The following is a 17,081-nucleotide window of genomic DNA, read 5'->3' as shown; positions in this document are numbered from 1 at the left end:
TATATCCCCACGTAAACCAAGCGGAAAAACACCACAAATATTGCACATCCCCATGCGGAAAAACACCACAAAATATTGCACATGCAGTTCCCCACGCGGAAATTACACCAAAAATATTGCACATCCCCATGCGGAAAAACACCAAAAATATTGCACATCCCCTGGCGGAAATACACCAAAAATATTGCACATCCCCTAGCGGAAATGCACCAAAAACATTGCAGTTCCCCACGCGGAAATGCACCAAAAATATTGCACATCCCCATGCGGAAAAACACCAAAAATATTGCACATCCCCTGGCGGAAATACGCCTAAAGTATTGCACATCCCCTAACGGAAATGCACCAAAAATATTGCAGTTCCCCATGCGGAAATACACCAAAAATATTGCACATCCCCATGCGGAAAAACACCAAAAATATTGCACATCCCCAAGCGGAAATGCACCAAAAATATTGCACATCCCCTGGCGGAAATACACCAAAAATATTGCACATCCCCATGCGGAAAAACACCAAAATATTGCACATCCCCTAGCGGAAATGCACCAAAAATATTGCATATCCCCTGGCGGAAATACACCAAAAATATTGCACATCCCCATACGGAAAAACACCAAAATGTTGCACATCCCCCCAGCGGAAATGCACCAAAAATATTGCAGTTCCCCACGCGGAAATACACCGAAAATATTGCACATCCCCAAGCGGAAATGCACCAAAAATGTTGCAGTACCGCATGCCGTACTGCACATCCCGCATGCGGTAATGCAGGTCGGGATGTGCAGTACCGCATGCGGAAGTGCGTGACGGAAGGTGCAGTTCCGCATGCGGGACTGTAAACGGAAGTGTGCAGTACCGCATGCGGTACTGCACACTTCCGCGTCCCAAAAAATAGTTCCAGGTAGACCGCTCGACCACGAAGGACTTGATAGTGTCATCGTGAAAATTGAAACATATACAATATTAATAGATCGCAACTTCATTACTACATCATATTTTGGGAGTTTATCAGTTTAAAACATTAATGTGTATTATAATAAAGCTACCATTATGCATTATTTATATTGTTTAATTCTCAAGCGCATAGAGACAATTAATACGAGGGTCCTATGAATAGGCCTACATACACAATACATAAAATCGATGGCGGCCACGTGTTCTGCTGTGCATGTGGCACACCGTCGTCATCCCTATATCTTCGTGTTAAAAATTGCCGTGGTAGTACGATAAATCCTCACGTTTTTCAACAACTACGCATGGTGATTTTGAGCTATTTTGTTCGAGATAGGCCGTGCGACTCAGGCTATGCATACAATTTGAGATTTTGAGAGCCGGCCACACTGTTTCTATTCTATGTATTACGATTTTCGCATGATCAGTATATGGCTGGCCGTAACCGCCACAACGTGGAGCTGCTACGCGTAGCTTACTTTTCGCTTCGCGGAGCTAAATTGACCAATCATGTTAGATCTTTTCATTACGCGGAGCCAGTTGATGCATCATCGTTCCAGAGAGAGAAAACTCTTGCCAAAATTAATGTTTACTATGTGGATTTTAAATGAATCGAATGTAAATAAACCACAAACAGTTGTATACAGGATCAATACCATTGTTTGATTAGTGTATAGTCAATGTTACCTTGCATGCATGTGCCATGTGTGTGGCGTGTTTGTTTGTTTGTCTACTGTGTCAGGCCAGGATGACTGACACCCACGGTACTGATACTGTCATACTATCACGGTGATCATATTGTTGAATGTTGTTGACTTTAAAATAATCATGATGCAGTCTACAGTAGAATTCACCACGACCTTTGAAGGACTTAAACCCCATTAAAAGCTATTAAACCAAGATAACACTCAATGAAAACAGCTCAACTATGTTACATCAGATCTTCTCTGGTTAAATACACACTGCACTTGTGTCTGTTTTACCTGTGCAATGAACAATGAGCTGGTATTATAGTTTCAGTTGGGTGAATGATTATAAAGCGAACGCAAGGTAACAATACTGTCTGGGCTTTTGTTTACGAAATGAGACAATAGTCTGCTTATTGTTAACCAGCGTTCTTGAAAATGAGAAGCATAATGGTTTGCAGACTTAACACGGTTTAGAAATAATTTGTTCATATTTTTTGGTGTTATCTGTCGTTTACATATCCTTCCTAAAACACAAAAGTACCAATATTTCCAAACACCTAAATTAGCTAAAATTTAGGAAATGTTACAAAACTATATTTTCTAGAATTTCAGAGAATACTTTAAATATTGACTGGTTATTTTTTTTACACAGTGACGTCATATAGGCAATGGCATAATACTTCTAGCATACACTAGGTCACGCGTCAATGGTGAGCGCACTGAGTATTGTGTATAGGAAAACGGGCAGTACCGTAACTACAGTATGTATGGCCTACTACTAGTATATAAAGTAAATCCGAACTGGTTTGCTGAAGGTCGAATTCCGCAGGCCACGCCGCGCAAGATGTACAAATCAGCTCCCGGCGATACACTGCAGATCGCAGAATGGTGTGCATGGTTTACCACCACTCTGCCTAGCTATATAGTTGTGTACAATACTGTATGAGTTTCTTGTGAGTGCATGTCCATCTTAATAATAAGTCGGTTCGTACTTTTCATAAATTACTTTTTGAATCATAACTACCGTGACCGAGGATATCTTGCAACTACGTGAAGCTCGTCTGGCAAATTCTTAATGACTAAATTCGCTTCACGTAATGAGTAAGTCGTACTTGATTGGTCAGTTTTACCTCCGAGTAATGAAAAACTCTAACATGATTGGTCAATGTGGCTCCACGGAACAAAAAGTCAGCTACGCGTAGCAGCTCCACGTTGTGGCGGTTGCGGCCTACCATATCAGTATCCCATATGATATTTCTATTGTAAGAAAATTTTATTTGTTGTCACGTAAATCACAGGTTTCGTTTAAATGTACTAACTGGAAATTAAATGTACTAATTAGTGAGGACCGGTATTTTGCTGTGGATATGTTTAACTGCAATTTTGATGTAAAACATTTGAAATCCTGGGTAAAAAATTTGATAATATTCAACTCTTTGAGAAAATTATTTTATAAAGGAATGCTGGTAAAACCAGGTGCAATACAATGTACATTATTGACACACTATCACTCTCTTTATCTTCGTCAATAATAGAATAATCGATTTCAATCGAATTGAATGCATGAGTTTGTAGTTGACTACTGAGCGACCTAAGCGATCGATTGCTAGCCAATCAGATAGAACTCCTTTTCTTGCGTTCAGTGAAATACCACTCGTCTGTCGCTCACTACCACTCGCCCGTCGCTCACCAACGGAGTATTAAATTTATATTTATCGTATAGGACGTCGACGGTGTGTGTGGTTTCCCGCAAATAGCGGAAGTTGTATTACGAAGTGCATCCGAACTCCATTTTGAAGCAAATGCTTTTGACAATGCATTGGATTGTTCCAGTTTGCATCCTAAATCCACATTAGACCCCTAATTTTATTTACGAAATCAAAAGATTAGATTATCATAACAAAATCTTTTGTTGGGTCTAATGTGAAAATTACATTAAAAAATTAGTTTTTACAGAATTAATTTTCACTTAATTCAAAAAAAAAAAAAAAATTGGCGTATATAAGATTGAAATAAATTCTCTACCTTCTATACTAGATCAATTGTGACGCTAGTTGTTATCAGGGAGTGTGAATTTTTGTCTTTTGCGGTCACTGTCTTTTGCGGCACTGATATTTTATATTCTTATATTTTTTATTGTAATTGTCAGGTACAATTACAGTGTTTGAGATAATGTTTTCGCCATGCCTGTGAGTGCATAATTGATGTTGATAACAGATCTAATGATGTTGTAGAATCAAAATCTTCATTATATGGACCACATTGAAGTCAAAGTAATTATCTATCCTATCCTGTATCGTTTTATGGATAAAATTGACTCAAAATGTTATTGATGATATTATTGCTATCTAACATTAGTTTTGTCTTTTCAACGGGAAAAATCCGATGGAAAATAAAGTTTTTAGGGGTTAGCTATAATATTGAACAATAAATCCCATATTTTGGCATGCACTTAAATTATTGTCTTACTTTATAAATTATAAATACTGTAAAATGACACATAACTAAAGTGAGGCCACTTTCTATCTTTTTATTTGATTCATAAAATTACATTCAACAAAATGATTGAAGACTGAGAAAACACACAATGCAGACTATTACAGAATGGAGTAGGTAAGATGCCATGTCCATAGCTTTGCAGAAGTTTCGGACTAACAATCAACACATTCAAAAAATAGTTTAAAAGTGAAGATTGTAGTGAATGATCAGTCCTTTTATCATGTGCTTGCCACTATCTACTTTATAGTAAACTATACATTGCGAAATAATATAAAATCATTTTAAAATAAAATGTGCATGTAAGTTGAGTTTACATAGCGAATTAACTAACAACTGCAGTGTATTTCTTGATTTTAATAATGAGCATGGGTAAAAAGCAGTCAAGACAAAAATACAGAACAATTTGGAGTAATGAATTAAGAGTTGACAGGAGTTATAGGAGTTAATGCTTTTTGCTGTTTCAGTGTGCATGTTCTCAGCATTGATGGTTTGGTGAACTGTCATGTAACATGGATGTAAGCTTGATCCTAAAAATGCCTTTCACGGTGACCCAAACTATTTACAAGACCTCTTCTGCATTGAGGCTGGCCTTCCTTTTAAAGGGAATTTTTATTACACCTCATTTTGAAAGTTATGGTATAATTTTACCTGGTCCAGTGCAATTTAAAGACAGTGCAGTCTTAGAATAATCAAAATAAATTTACAATCCGCATGGTCAGAGAAATACATGTTGTAGGCCTACAAGCATAACAGTTGACCCATGATTTCACCTAATTCCGAGGTTATACATTCTAAGGTTAAATACATTCCTCCCATTTGGTTTGCCGAGAGGAGTAATTTAAGACAAATTTCGATTGAATTGGTGCATTTTGAAAATTTGGCTTCTGTGCACCCTGGTGCAATATGAAAATTGACTTCTATTCCTAGAAATGAGAGGAACAATTTGAGGTAGGCCTATATTACAGCATGATAGAACAAAATGGACTGCAAATAAATTGGCCCTATAGTATTTTAACTATCGACCCCTCGTGGGAAGCACAGGGGGCATAGAAAAAAAGATGAGCCAATTCTAGTTTTAGGAAAACTAGATGCTAACTCAAGCGCCATGTACTACAAGCTGAATGTAGGCCTACAGTAATCAGATAGGCCTAAACTGTTTTTCACTTAATAAGTCTCAGATCATGTTTATCAAGTGAAAATGTAGCTTTTCACAATAAACTATACTGAGTTAATCACACAAACTGGGTTTATCACAGATAAACTGGGTTCATCAACTTGAAAACACAAAAAATGCTTTTCATTTGAAAAACAGTTTTAATGATAAACCCTGTTGATCTGTCAGATTAACCCCGTTTATCTGTGAAAAACATAATTATTTCATTTGATAAGGGAACGCGAAATTTTTCGTTGATCCAGGAGGGTGGATTTGGTAAGTTTTAAATGGAGAAATTCGGGAAAACAAGGGGGAATCCGAAATTTTTTAGTGGACGTGAGGGGGGAACGCGAACTTTTTTGTCGGTATTTTTTTCCAAAACCCCCATTTTCCCCTACCGTAAATAGCGATCATTCCCTAAACTAAGTTTATACCAGGCCCTATACACTATGGACCACAATGACCTCAGCCCAATGGCATAGTTCAATAACCTCAATTAAACAACCAGAGTGCAAAATTTGACTTCATGTTGTCGAGTATGAGTTTTTGTACTCAAATTTTCAAAGGTCATTCAATGATGTGTAAATGTATTGGGGTTATAGGACTGTGCCCTGATAGATGAGCATATTGTAGATCCTAGTGTTTTAAAGCTTGTCAGACGATATCCTATTTCAAGTTCGTGGCGATAATATTAAACCAATTAATGTCGTATCACAAGTTGAAGTTCGTGACTGGATGTTTAAACCTGTTAATTCATAAAACCGTGATAACACGGTAACCCCTGATCCGCCCAGTTTCAGCAACGAAAATATGGACTGGGATAAAAACAAACAAAACACAAATTTTGAAAATACGTGTGCATTTAATGCAAGAATTTATTATGAAATTGTGATCACAAAAATGTCAAAACACCTATGTATAGTTTACGTATTTTGATTTTAATACCTATGCAACAGGCCACTTGATTACAGGGGCAGATTTAACCGGTCGCGTGGCCCCGCGCCAGTGGATTTTGCATCGGGCCAGTAAACTTCAAACAATGCTGACCCGATATGCCACTAGATATATGAGCCTGATATAACTCATATGAGACAATATACAATCAGTGATGGACATAATTTGACACAGTTTCTGCTCCGTACTTACCGGGCATACTTAACAATTTTCCGTCTCTTATTATTGCATTGCATGCAAGTTGGAAATATTTATACGGCCGCTTTTTACAGCCATAGTAGACCTACATACTATTTTTTCGTGCTCTACCTGATGATGATAACGATACCGCATAGTAACAAACCTGAACCTTCGGAACTAGATTTTGCACTTTTGCAGTAGAACATAAAAAAAATTATTGAAAAAGCTGGGCCAGTAAATTTATTGCAGGGCCAGTAGATTTGCCATTTCACTGGTCTGCCTGGAGGGCCAGTAGAAAACTGAAACGTAAGTCTGTCCCTTTTGAAACCAGTTGATCGGGTGTGTTACTTGCGTATTAACGGGTGTATTTCTTTTTTGTTTCGTGAGTCGTAGGTTCGAAAGTTACTCTCAAAACGGCCCCGTGTCGCTATCGTGCGTAACCACTGTGTCACTAGCAAAATAGCTATATATAATAATTATAATATCGAATAATAATCATCAGAATCGTTGACTCCTGTGATATTTATTATTCTAGCAAAATACTGCCTTGATGACTTACAAAGTATTGAAGTCAATATAAAAAGTAATATCACATCATTTGACTGAACTTAAAACAGTTTTAAAAATATTATTGTTGATCGATACACTGAATGAGAAATAAGATTGTAAAAGATACGAGTATAGTACAGCATGTTGTGATGGTCTAGTGGTTAACGCCGTGGTTTGAAGTGCGCGAGGTTGAAGGTTCGAACCCTACCTTAGCATTTTGATTTTTTTTTCTCTCGTTCTGTTAGGCCTATGAGGTTGTATGTGTGCAGACCGGTCAGTATTATGATCATTTGGAAATATTTATATGCAACACGTTTGTTTTGCCATGGTCTTCCCTGTAATGTTTTTCATTATGCGTACATATCAAATACTGAGATAATGTACGAATTTCAAACCCGATTGTTTGGTATATTTGTAACTTTTACATCGTCCTAACACCCTACCCAGACACACACCAAATTGGAATCAGCACAACTTTGGTGATCTCCAATAGAACACCACAGTTAAGCGGTCAAGATAAAAAAAAATGCTTTCTTTCATTTTACCTGATTATTTCTACTTCAAATGACCAGAAACCCTTCCTGAAAGTTGTTTACTAATATCATAAATATTTTCATAATTTAAAAAAAAATATCAAAACGCTATGGTAGGGCTCGAACTTTCAACCTCCCGCACTACAGGCACGGCCCTAGCCACGAGACCACACAACCTGCTACCTTATTATTGCATCCTTTGCCATCTTATTTCTAAATTCAGTGTTTCGTTCAAGAAATGGCTTGTGTATTCCATTTTTTGAGTATTTCCCAAAAAAACGCCTTTGCCGTCTTATTTTCAACATTTTGTTACGTAACAGCAAGGGTCACACCGGAAAAAAAATTACCGGAAGTGAGCCAAGTTGCCGTCGTACCGACTATGGATACATGGCGGCTATTAGTCAGTAATATGATTGCACACTGCTTTAGAAAAGTATTTCACAACCCTTAAAGACAAAACATCATGATATAGGCGCAGGTATGGACATAGGCAAAGAAATAAAATACATACTTCCAGAGGAGTTAAGTGTTGTTACACCCTTTTTCTTGATAACACTATTTTACCGACGAGTTTTATCTATTTACTGACGACAAAATAGGCTTGTAATCAGAGCCGAAGACTTTGTTATAGCCATAGAAGGTGACATCGGCTTCAAGACCACGACCACGACCACGACCAGTGCGTATCTTTTGGACACATCCGCGACAAATCTCAAGTGCAGATCTTTAATAGGGCTGAGCACGCGATTTTCGTAGGTATTGTAGATGATCCAAATGTATTTACTCTTGCTGCATGATCCATGATGTAAACACGGTTCGGGGGCTATGTTGAAGTTACCACCCTGTATAATAGTAATTCAAAATTAAAAAGAAAGAAAAGGAACAACGTAATGACACGAATAGTGTAATAAATAATACATAAGGCCAAGTAAAATAAAAAAACATGTTTCACGTCCGGGAGGAGGAAGAGGGGGCTTTTTATTTTTATCGCAAAATCGGTGTAAATACTCATAAAAAACTGGAAAAAGGAGGAAGACTGTTTTTATTTGTTGTTCTGAGAGATAGGCCCCCACTAATTATCACAAAACCTTCCAAAAGTGTTTCTTGATTATCAGCAAGGCTGTAGAAAGCATCTCTACTTCCTAGACACATTTCTAGAAAAGTTACGACTGAATTTCAAAATATAAAAATATAATTGAAAAAACCTCAAAAACTTTACTATTTGCTGCCTATTTGAAAGATATGAATGAAACCAGTCAACAGATTCAACTCCCATTGCATTTAATTTCTCACATAAGATTTGATGGTTGACCGTGTCAAAAGCTTTTTGGAGATCAATCATGATAATGCCTGCATATAAACCACGGGAAGATTGAGTTTTGATATGGTCCATCAAATGAATGAGACAGGAATCGGTTGAAAACTTGCTTCTGAAACCTGACTGGTCTTCATACAAAATGTTGTTTGATGTCAAAAAGTCTTCCAATTGAACATAAACTGATTTTTCAAGAATTTTTGATATTGCACTCAAAACACTTACTGGTCTGTGATTACTTACATTTTTTTTTAATGGTTTTTTTTTTCATTTTTGTTGCCCTGTACTTGGGACTGTTGGGTGGAGAAAAGATACAGAAAACCACCAGCCCCCTTCTTCACGTCAGCCATACAATATTATAAACAAATATGCAATTATTCCTTAAACCCAAATTAAAGTTTGATATGTAGCTACACTTGTAATTATTGACACCCGCCACTCACAAGGGCTATGATGTATCACAGATACTAAAATTTTTTAGTATCTATGGATGTATACACCACACAAGCTGAAGCCAAGACATAAGAAAAAGAATGGTAAAAAAGCGGAAGCTGGACCAGGCCTGACAAAAACACAAAACGAAAACCATCCCAGCACTATCATAAGCGGCGAGTGTCAATTGAGATATAAATGAGACTCACATTCAACATGTTAAAGAGAGTATCAAATTCAAGGCAACATAATCATATGGTCGGACAAACACTCAATCAAATCTACATACCCAGGGTTTTTTTAAACAAAAACAACAACAGACCCATCCCCAGACAAGTCTCATCAAATTTATCACAAAAATAGCAAAGTGGGGAATCAATTCTACCAATCTTATGAAGAAATTTGTTAGTGCAGACCGCCCTATGAAAGATTTTGAAGTAAAAAGCCTTTAGTTGGGTTTCAACACTACAAGAAAAGTTATTATCATGAATTATGCACCAATCCAGAACATCATCAACATTCAGGGCATCAAACCAGTAATTTTCAGTGTCAATGGGGCTATCATTTTGTTTCAAGATCATGTAAGAATATTTAGTGATTTTACCATTATCAAACAAACTTGCAACAACCTGATCAAAAATGCTTTCCTGCACCTTCTTCGGATTGTAAAACCAATCAACATGGAGACCATTCATGAGTGAATTATATTTCCTTCGATCTTTAATAGAAATATCAAACTCAAGAACAAGATCCTCAAAGGTTTTGACAATGTTAAATCCTCTGTCATTGTCTGTAAAGGTCATCGACCACACAAATACCTCGGTCAAACCAATCTTGGTAAAAAAAGAATTTCTTTGTTGTGAGACGAATATTTTTGTTCCACCAAATGGAATCTTGGAGATGGCAGTTTTGATAATCAAGATTATCTTTCATCTTATCTCTATACACATACCATACCCTAAGCGATTAAGCTAATTGGGTGTTTTTTTAATGATGTAAGAACACAATTTGGAGCGTCAGCCTTCCATAAAATTAAAGTATCACTTTGAAATGAACCAAGAATTTTCCAAAAACTTATATTCAGGGTCCAGTAAGTGTTTTGCCCAAAACAACTTTTGTGCTTGTGAAAAAGCCTCAATATCAACCATTCGCAATCCTCCATCACTATAGTAGAAAGTAGAAGTTTCCGTTTAACCCTTTCATTGCCACCATTCCAAATAAATTTAAAGAATAAAGTATTCAATTTTTTGAAATACGGCTTAGGGATAGGGATACATTGTTGTGGCAAAAGAAGACTCTTTATCACAGTAATTTTGCCAATTAAAAATAAATTTCTTGAGCGCCAACAGTTTAAAGTTTGCCGAATATGGGTTAATTTTAGTATGAAATTCAGCTCATACGTGGCTTTCACGTTTAAAGAGAAATTAATACCTAGGGTGCTAAATGTATTATCCTTCCAAACAAGGTCTTCATTACAATAAGGCTTAAAGTCGCTACCTTCATGACCTTTAGAACTACCAATGTGAATAGCTTCAGATTTTGACATATTTATCTTACATCCTGACGATGAAGCAAAATCCTTGAGAACATGAGATAAATTTTTAAAAGAACCGAAGTCACCATTTAAAAAACAAGTTGTTTCATCAGCCAAAAGGCTTACCTTTTTCTCCACTTCCCCAACCTTAATACCACAAATATTCTCATTGTTTCTAATAGATAATGCAAGCACCTTAATGGCACAAAGAAACAGAAGCGGAGAAATCGGACAACCTTGAAATATACCACGTTCCATACAAATTTCTTCTGAAAGGAATCCATTATTACTAATGAAGCTGCGTCTTTTACAGTAAAATGTTTTAATCCACTGAATGAAATTAGGACCCAAATTAAATGCTTTCAAGACCTCAAACAAATAATCATGCTCAACAGAGTCAAAAGCTTTCTCAATATCCAGCAACACTATGGAACCCGAAATATCATTTTCATCACAGTAATCAATAAGGTCAATAATATTTTTTATTGTCCTGATGTTACATCAATATTCCTCCCTTTCATAAATCCAGTTTGATCATCATTGATAAATTCATGCAAAAAGAGCTTGAGGCGGCTAGCCATAACCTTGGCAATTATTTTATAATCATGTTAAGAAGTGAAATGGGACGATGATTTTTAATAAAATGAGGATCTTTATCTTTTTTAGGCAACAGAGTAATTATACCAGTACGCTGTGTTGAAGACATAAAACCTTTTTCAAAAGAAAAATGGAAACAGTCCAGGAGCATATCACAAATATCATTGAAAAAGACAACATAAAATTCAGCTGGAAGGCCATCGTAGCCTGGGCTACGATTCAAATTCAAAGACTTTAATGAGGTTAATATTTCAGCTTTAGTTATTAATAATATCTTTTTGATCCGAAATCATAGAGCCAGAATCATTTTTCAAAATAAAAATGTTTTTCTTCTCATTCGTCCTTTTTTCAAGATTAAAAAAATATTTGGAACTCTTTTCACCATGTTCTGCCCATTTTATTCTAGATCTGACAATTAAACCAGCAATTTCCTGATCAATAATTTTGTTAAATTCAGTTTCAAAAGAATCCAATTTATTAAGCAAATCATTTAATTTTTGACCACTATTATTTGAGCTTCTATTGGAAATTTCACAATTAATCTGCGCAATTTTGGCTTGAATATCAATCTTTTTACTCAACTTCTCCTTTTTCCTACTACAATATTGAATGCAATGGCCAGTAATTGTACACTTAAATGCATCCCAAATGACATGAGGGTCACAGGAAGTGTCACTGTGAATTTCCTTAAATTCAGAGATCTTGTTTTTTTTTATTGAAGTAAAGATTGCATCATGCCTAAGAAAATGACAGTTTAGCTTCCAGAAACCCCTACCTTTTGGTGGGTCATTATTGGAAATTTTGCATTTAACAATTGAATGGTCTGATTTTATCCCACAAATAATATCAGAATCACTAAAATTATTAGATAAATTTGAGGACACTAAAATATAATCCAATCTTGAAAGAACAGGGGGCGTTTTCTGGTGTAAGCACGCAAATTTGGATGTTCATTTCGCCACACATCAATCAAATTATATTCACCTATAAGAGAAAGCAATGCTTTACGAGAATTAAACCCGGGGGGGCACTCAACTTTGGAAGTGACGGTATGTGCCTGTCAATAGGCCCCCTCTTTTGAAGTCGACTATACCCGATGACCCCTTTTTTTTAAAAGCCATACCCGATGACCCCCCCTTTTTTTTTAGTTGCGGCTACCCAATGACCCCTTTTTTTGGTTGCGGCTACCCAATGACCCCCTTTTTTCTAGAATAGCATCATCAAAATGCAACAAAAAAAGGCCGAAACTGTCAAATTTTGCTCCATTTTTTCAAAATTATGCCGAAATTTTCAAAATTTTGCTCCATTTTTCAAAATTTTCTACCCGATGACCCTTTTTTAAATCTTATACTCGATGACCCCTTTTTCAAAATATTGTACCCAATGACCCCCTTTTTTATTTTGTTTGTACCCAATGACCCCCTTTTTTAAAATAACGCTTTGTACCCGATAGGCCCCTACTTCGCGACTGCGGTAGGCACATACCCGTCACTTCCAAAGTTGAGTGCCCCCCCCCCGGGAATTAATATCTCCATGAGTTGGACGAGAACCGCGATAGTCAAGCGGACCTAAGGCAACATTCAAATCACCAGCAATTATTAGACGGGATGAGTCAAATCTAGAAAACACATCAAAATAAAAGTCAGGGTTATCTTTGTTTGGGCCATACAAATTAGCTAAGCTCACATGGAAACCATCAATAACAATATTGAGAATAAGGAATCGGCCATCAGGATCCTTATCAATAGAATTTACAGAAAGTTTATGATTTGCTTTAATCAAAATACCAACACCTCTACTATTAGAAGCAACACTAGAAAACCAACAACGACCACCCCATTGAGAACTCCAAAATTTTTCATTTGAAATGGATGCACGAGTCTCCTGTAAAAATATAATATCATCACCTTTTTTATGAAAAAAACTGAAGATTGATTTCCGCTTAAAACCATCCTGCAAGCCTCTGCAATTGAAAGCGGAAAATTTAAAAGTCATGGATTACAATGTAAAAAACATATATACAAAATACAAATCAGCCAATATTTCACAAAAAATTGAGTAAACCAAAAAATTGAAATGCTTGTTTATGGGAAAAGCTACCATGAAACAGAGACGCAGACTGTCACTCACAAACACGGGAAAACAAAACAGACGTACATACACAACAAACAAAAGCCAATTTTAGCTAGGTAGGGACAGTAGGCCTACTGGTCATAATCGATAAATTAACAATATGGGTTATAGGAACTTTCAAAACTGAGGCACCATCCCTTAAAAACCTTGATGGAATGTTATCAAGCCCAGTGCTCTTATTTGGGTTGAGATTGAGCAGCTCTTTTTCAATAAACTCTTCACCAACACACCTCAAGGAGAATGAGCCGACAGATTTGTCACGATGAAACTTCTGAAAAACTGCCGAGGTGGTAGTGTACAGATTCTTTGGAGAAGGCAGTTTCTCAGCTAAGGTGGAAGCAACACTGGTGAAGAATTCATTTAAAAAATTGGCTATTTTGTGGGGATCATAGCAAGTGACACCATCAATATCTAAAACAACTTTGCTACCCTCTTTTCTTTTGGAGCTATAACCAAGTTCTTTTAGTTGCTGCCAAAGTTTTTTAGGATTGTTTTTGTTCTCATCGATTTGACTTAAATAATATTGAGATTTAGCTCTACGAACATTTCTGAGTTTACAATATTCTTTGTAAAGATGCTTTTCGATTTATCCTTGTTGAATTGATACAAAATAATATCTCTTTCTTTTATGTCATTTAAGATGTCACTTGAAATCCAAGGTTCTGTTCTTTGTTTCAACCTGATTTCTTGCCATTGCATCAAAGACTCCAGTGACCAAATTCCTAAATTTTGACCAGGCATCCTCAACATTCTGCAAATTGCAAACCGCAGACCAATCAATCTCAGATAAACGGTCAAGAAGAGCCTCAGGGATGTAGTTTTAAAATACCTAATTTTAACAGGTTTTATGGTTCCTTGCACTTGAATATATATTTTGAACAGATATGATAGTCGTTAGCTTGCGTCTTGAGAAAGAAGCTTGCGTCTTGAGTCAAAAACTGACAATAATTCTGATTTATATGTGCCGAATTATATAGCGCAGTGTATAGGCCAATCGTGGGGGTAGTCTAAAAGCATATGACCTATGGCGTACCATGCTCGACTCGCACACAGCGAGGTCAGTCACCGGCCTAATCGGGGCTATTGTCAGTAGCCTTAGTCAGATGTCCTTCGGCCCATTATGCGACTCAAAAGTATTAAACAGGTCGATACAAAATGGCCATGCGTGGCGGTGGATTCAACCTACCATGGCGATTTCTGCCATGAAGATATCGGGGCGATGACACTGTGGGTCGGGAGATAATACAAAACGCTGCACGCCCCTACCTCTGGAGCGCACTAGGTTCACCAACTGGTTAAACCCTATATGTAATCCAAGCTTATCCCCGCCAGTGCCCCACAACTATCGGATGGAGGGGGAAGGGGAAGGGTACTTCAACAATGCATAACTACGACCTTACAGGTTACCTACGATCGTGTGGGCTAAATATGTATCGGGAGTTTATTTTTTAAATATCAATGTAACTCTGCTGTTAGCACTACGTATTAACAATTAAAATCAACTCATGCCCCTAGGCCACCCTACCCATAATGCGTTGACACTAGAAGTGACGTAGTTAATCGGATTAACTACCATAGCAATGGATGAATACAATTCTGACTATATCGTCCCGCACTACAACGTTCACGCGGTACCGATGCATTGAACGATAGGTGTCAAAGAAATGCTGATCACTCGCACCTGTCAGATTAGTATCATTGAAAACAACGGTATTGTATTCAATCTATGATTACAGGCATACACAGGTGATGAGTGCAACCTGCCTGTAGTGCAGCGCGGTACATTCAAAAATTGTATTCATCCATTGCTATGGCAGTTAATCCGATTATGACGTCACTTCTATGGCGTATAGCTTAAACAAATAATAAAAGAAATGAAAACGAGTTATCTTACATATAGTCGGAAGACTTTCCTAGGGAATTGGAGGACTATCTTCCAGGAGTTGTAGTAATCGGATATGGGAATGTGTATCTCGCCAACAAAACCTCCAATCCAAATGTAATCTGGCAAAACGGTAGTTTTGAAGTGCTGTGGTGCAGGAGCGGCTGAAATGTAAAATAAGATGGACGCTTTGTGTTATACGGACACACACAGACAAACCGAATTCTTGTTTATGATATTTGAAATACCGAGATGATCAGAATCCTCAATACCAATTGATTTATAAATTGCTTAAGTGAAGGATAAGCCATTCAAATTATCATTTGGTATTTTTGACATGCATAATTTGGCAAAAAAAAACACGAAGAAAACGGCAGTATTGACAAAGTTGAAGCCCCATTCAAATACATGTAGCTAATTTATATACTGTCAGTATATAAATTACAGATTCATGTAAAATGCAAATATTTTGTTAAATACGTGGCTTTTGGCTGAACCACTAATAGCAGGCTATGTTAGCACATCTATGACAATAACAAAGGTGCCAGAATCTGAATTTTGATGGTTTTTACGATCAATTTTTACTGAGTGGGCCTTTAATAGTCGTGACCTGGATTTGTTGGCGTCATGTGGGTCTATTGTGTTGTGTTGTAAATTAGCCTTGGCCATGTTAGCCTTACAATTTCACGTTGAACATCATTGCGTAGTCCACGCCACAAACATTGCAAGTGATGTAGTTTCCCCAACCAAAAAGACTGCTTGACGGTCCCAAATATTTGTTTTTTGGTTTTTTTAACACTGGGATACCCGGGAACACTCCCACTTTGTCAGAGACAGCGCACCACAATTAAACACGCCATTGAAATACACAGTTAGCCGCACTTTTGAATCGCGTTTTGTTTTGTTTTGCTATCGGAAAGGAACTAAAAAAGGATAAAACATGAACAAAGAAGTCACTTGGTCACCCTGGTATTGATCCTGGAGCCTGCCAAGCACAAGATCACCGACCTCTTGCCATGGGGGTTTCGCTGGCTCGGCCAGTGATTCCGTGCGTATATATGACTTAGAGTAACGTGGTATGCATGCATGCGCAGTGGGTTTCCCTGTAAGATTTTTTGGTGTATAAAGGGTTAATAAACTGGTTAGTACTTACGTAAGACAAGCAGAGTCATTCCAGCCTGTGAGGAGGAACTGGCCCACACGGAGTCATAGGGATCTTCGTCTATAGCATTGCAGTTTAATACCTTCATGTTGTCTTCCTTTCGAGCGGTGTAAACCATTGATGCGAGACGCTTGCCCTTTCTACCATTAAATCCTAAACCGTTGGATTGATACATCTGAACCTTCTCTTGGAGGGTAATACCATTATGGTTTTCACTCGAGATTTCTTTTCCCCCTAGATGCCATTCGATGTCCACGTGGTCATTGTTGTGGGTATTCAGGCCTCCTGCACGCCGCGATGGACATATAACTTTAACAACGGCTCCCTCTTGAACACGGAAAAATGGTAGAATGGAACTGGGATTGTGCTTCCAAGCAATATGTTCACCGTCGTATGTTTGAAGCCAGTTGTGTTCTCGACCACCTAAAGGCAAAATAGATTGAGGGGAGAGCGTGTGAGTGAGAGAGGGCGAGCGCACGGGGAGAGAGGGGGGAGAGAGGTGGAATGAGAGAAAT

The 17,081-nt window shown here is 37.4% G+C and overlaps 1 protein-coding gene across 1 annotated transcript; it reads right to left on the bottom strand.

Moving 5' to 3' along the window:
- Positions 1-6,819: 6,819 nt before the first annotated feature.
- LOC140157448 (uncharacterized) lies at positions 6,820-16,985 on the bottom strand. Its single transcript, XM_072180651.1, has 3 exons — positions 16,558-16,985; positions 15,417-15,568; positions 6,820-8,353 (listed from the first exon to the last, which is right to left on the bottom strand). Exons 1-3 carry the CDS (start codon positions 16,739-16,741, stop codon positions 8,093-8,095), a joined length of 597 nt encoding a protein of 198 aa, XP_072036752.1. The 5' UTR covers positions 16,742-16,985; the 3' UTR covers positions 6,820-8,092.
- Between the last annotated feature and the right edge of the window lie 96 nt (positions 16,986-17,081).

Source organism: Amphiura filiformis, chromosome 7 (assembly GCF_039555335.1).
Source record: "Amphiura filiformis chromosome 7, Afil_fr2py, whole genome shotgun sequence".
In the NCBI taxonomy this organism is placed as follows: Eukaryota; Metazoa; Echinodermata; class Ophiuroidea; order Amphilepidida; family Amphiuridae; genus Amphiura; species Amphiura filiformis.
This window is presented reverse-complemented; position numbering and strand designations above follow the sequence as displayed.

Coding starts and splice junctions, on each gene's coding strand:
- LOC140157448 (XM_072180651.1), bottom strand. CDS start 16,741: ATGTATCAATCCAACGGTTTAGGATTTAATGGTAGAAAGGGCAAGCGT. Junction 15,569..16,557: donor AATGACTCTGCTTGTCTTAC/GTAAGTACTAAC, acceptor TTTACATTTCAG/CCGCTCCTGCACCACAGCAC. Junction 8,354..15,416: donor GGAAAGTCTTCCGACTATAT/GTAAGATAACTC, acceptor ACTATTATACAG/GGTGGTAACTTCAACATAGC.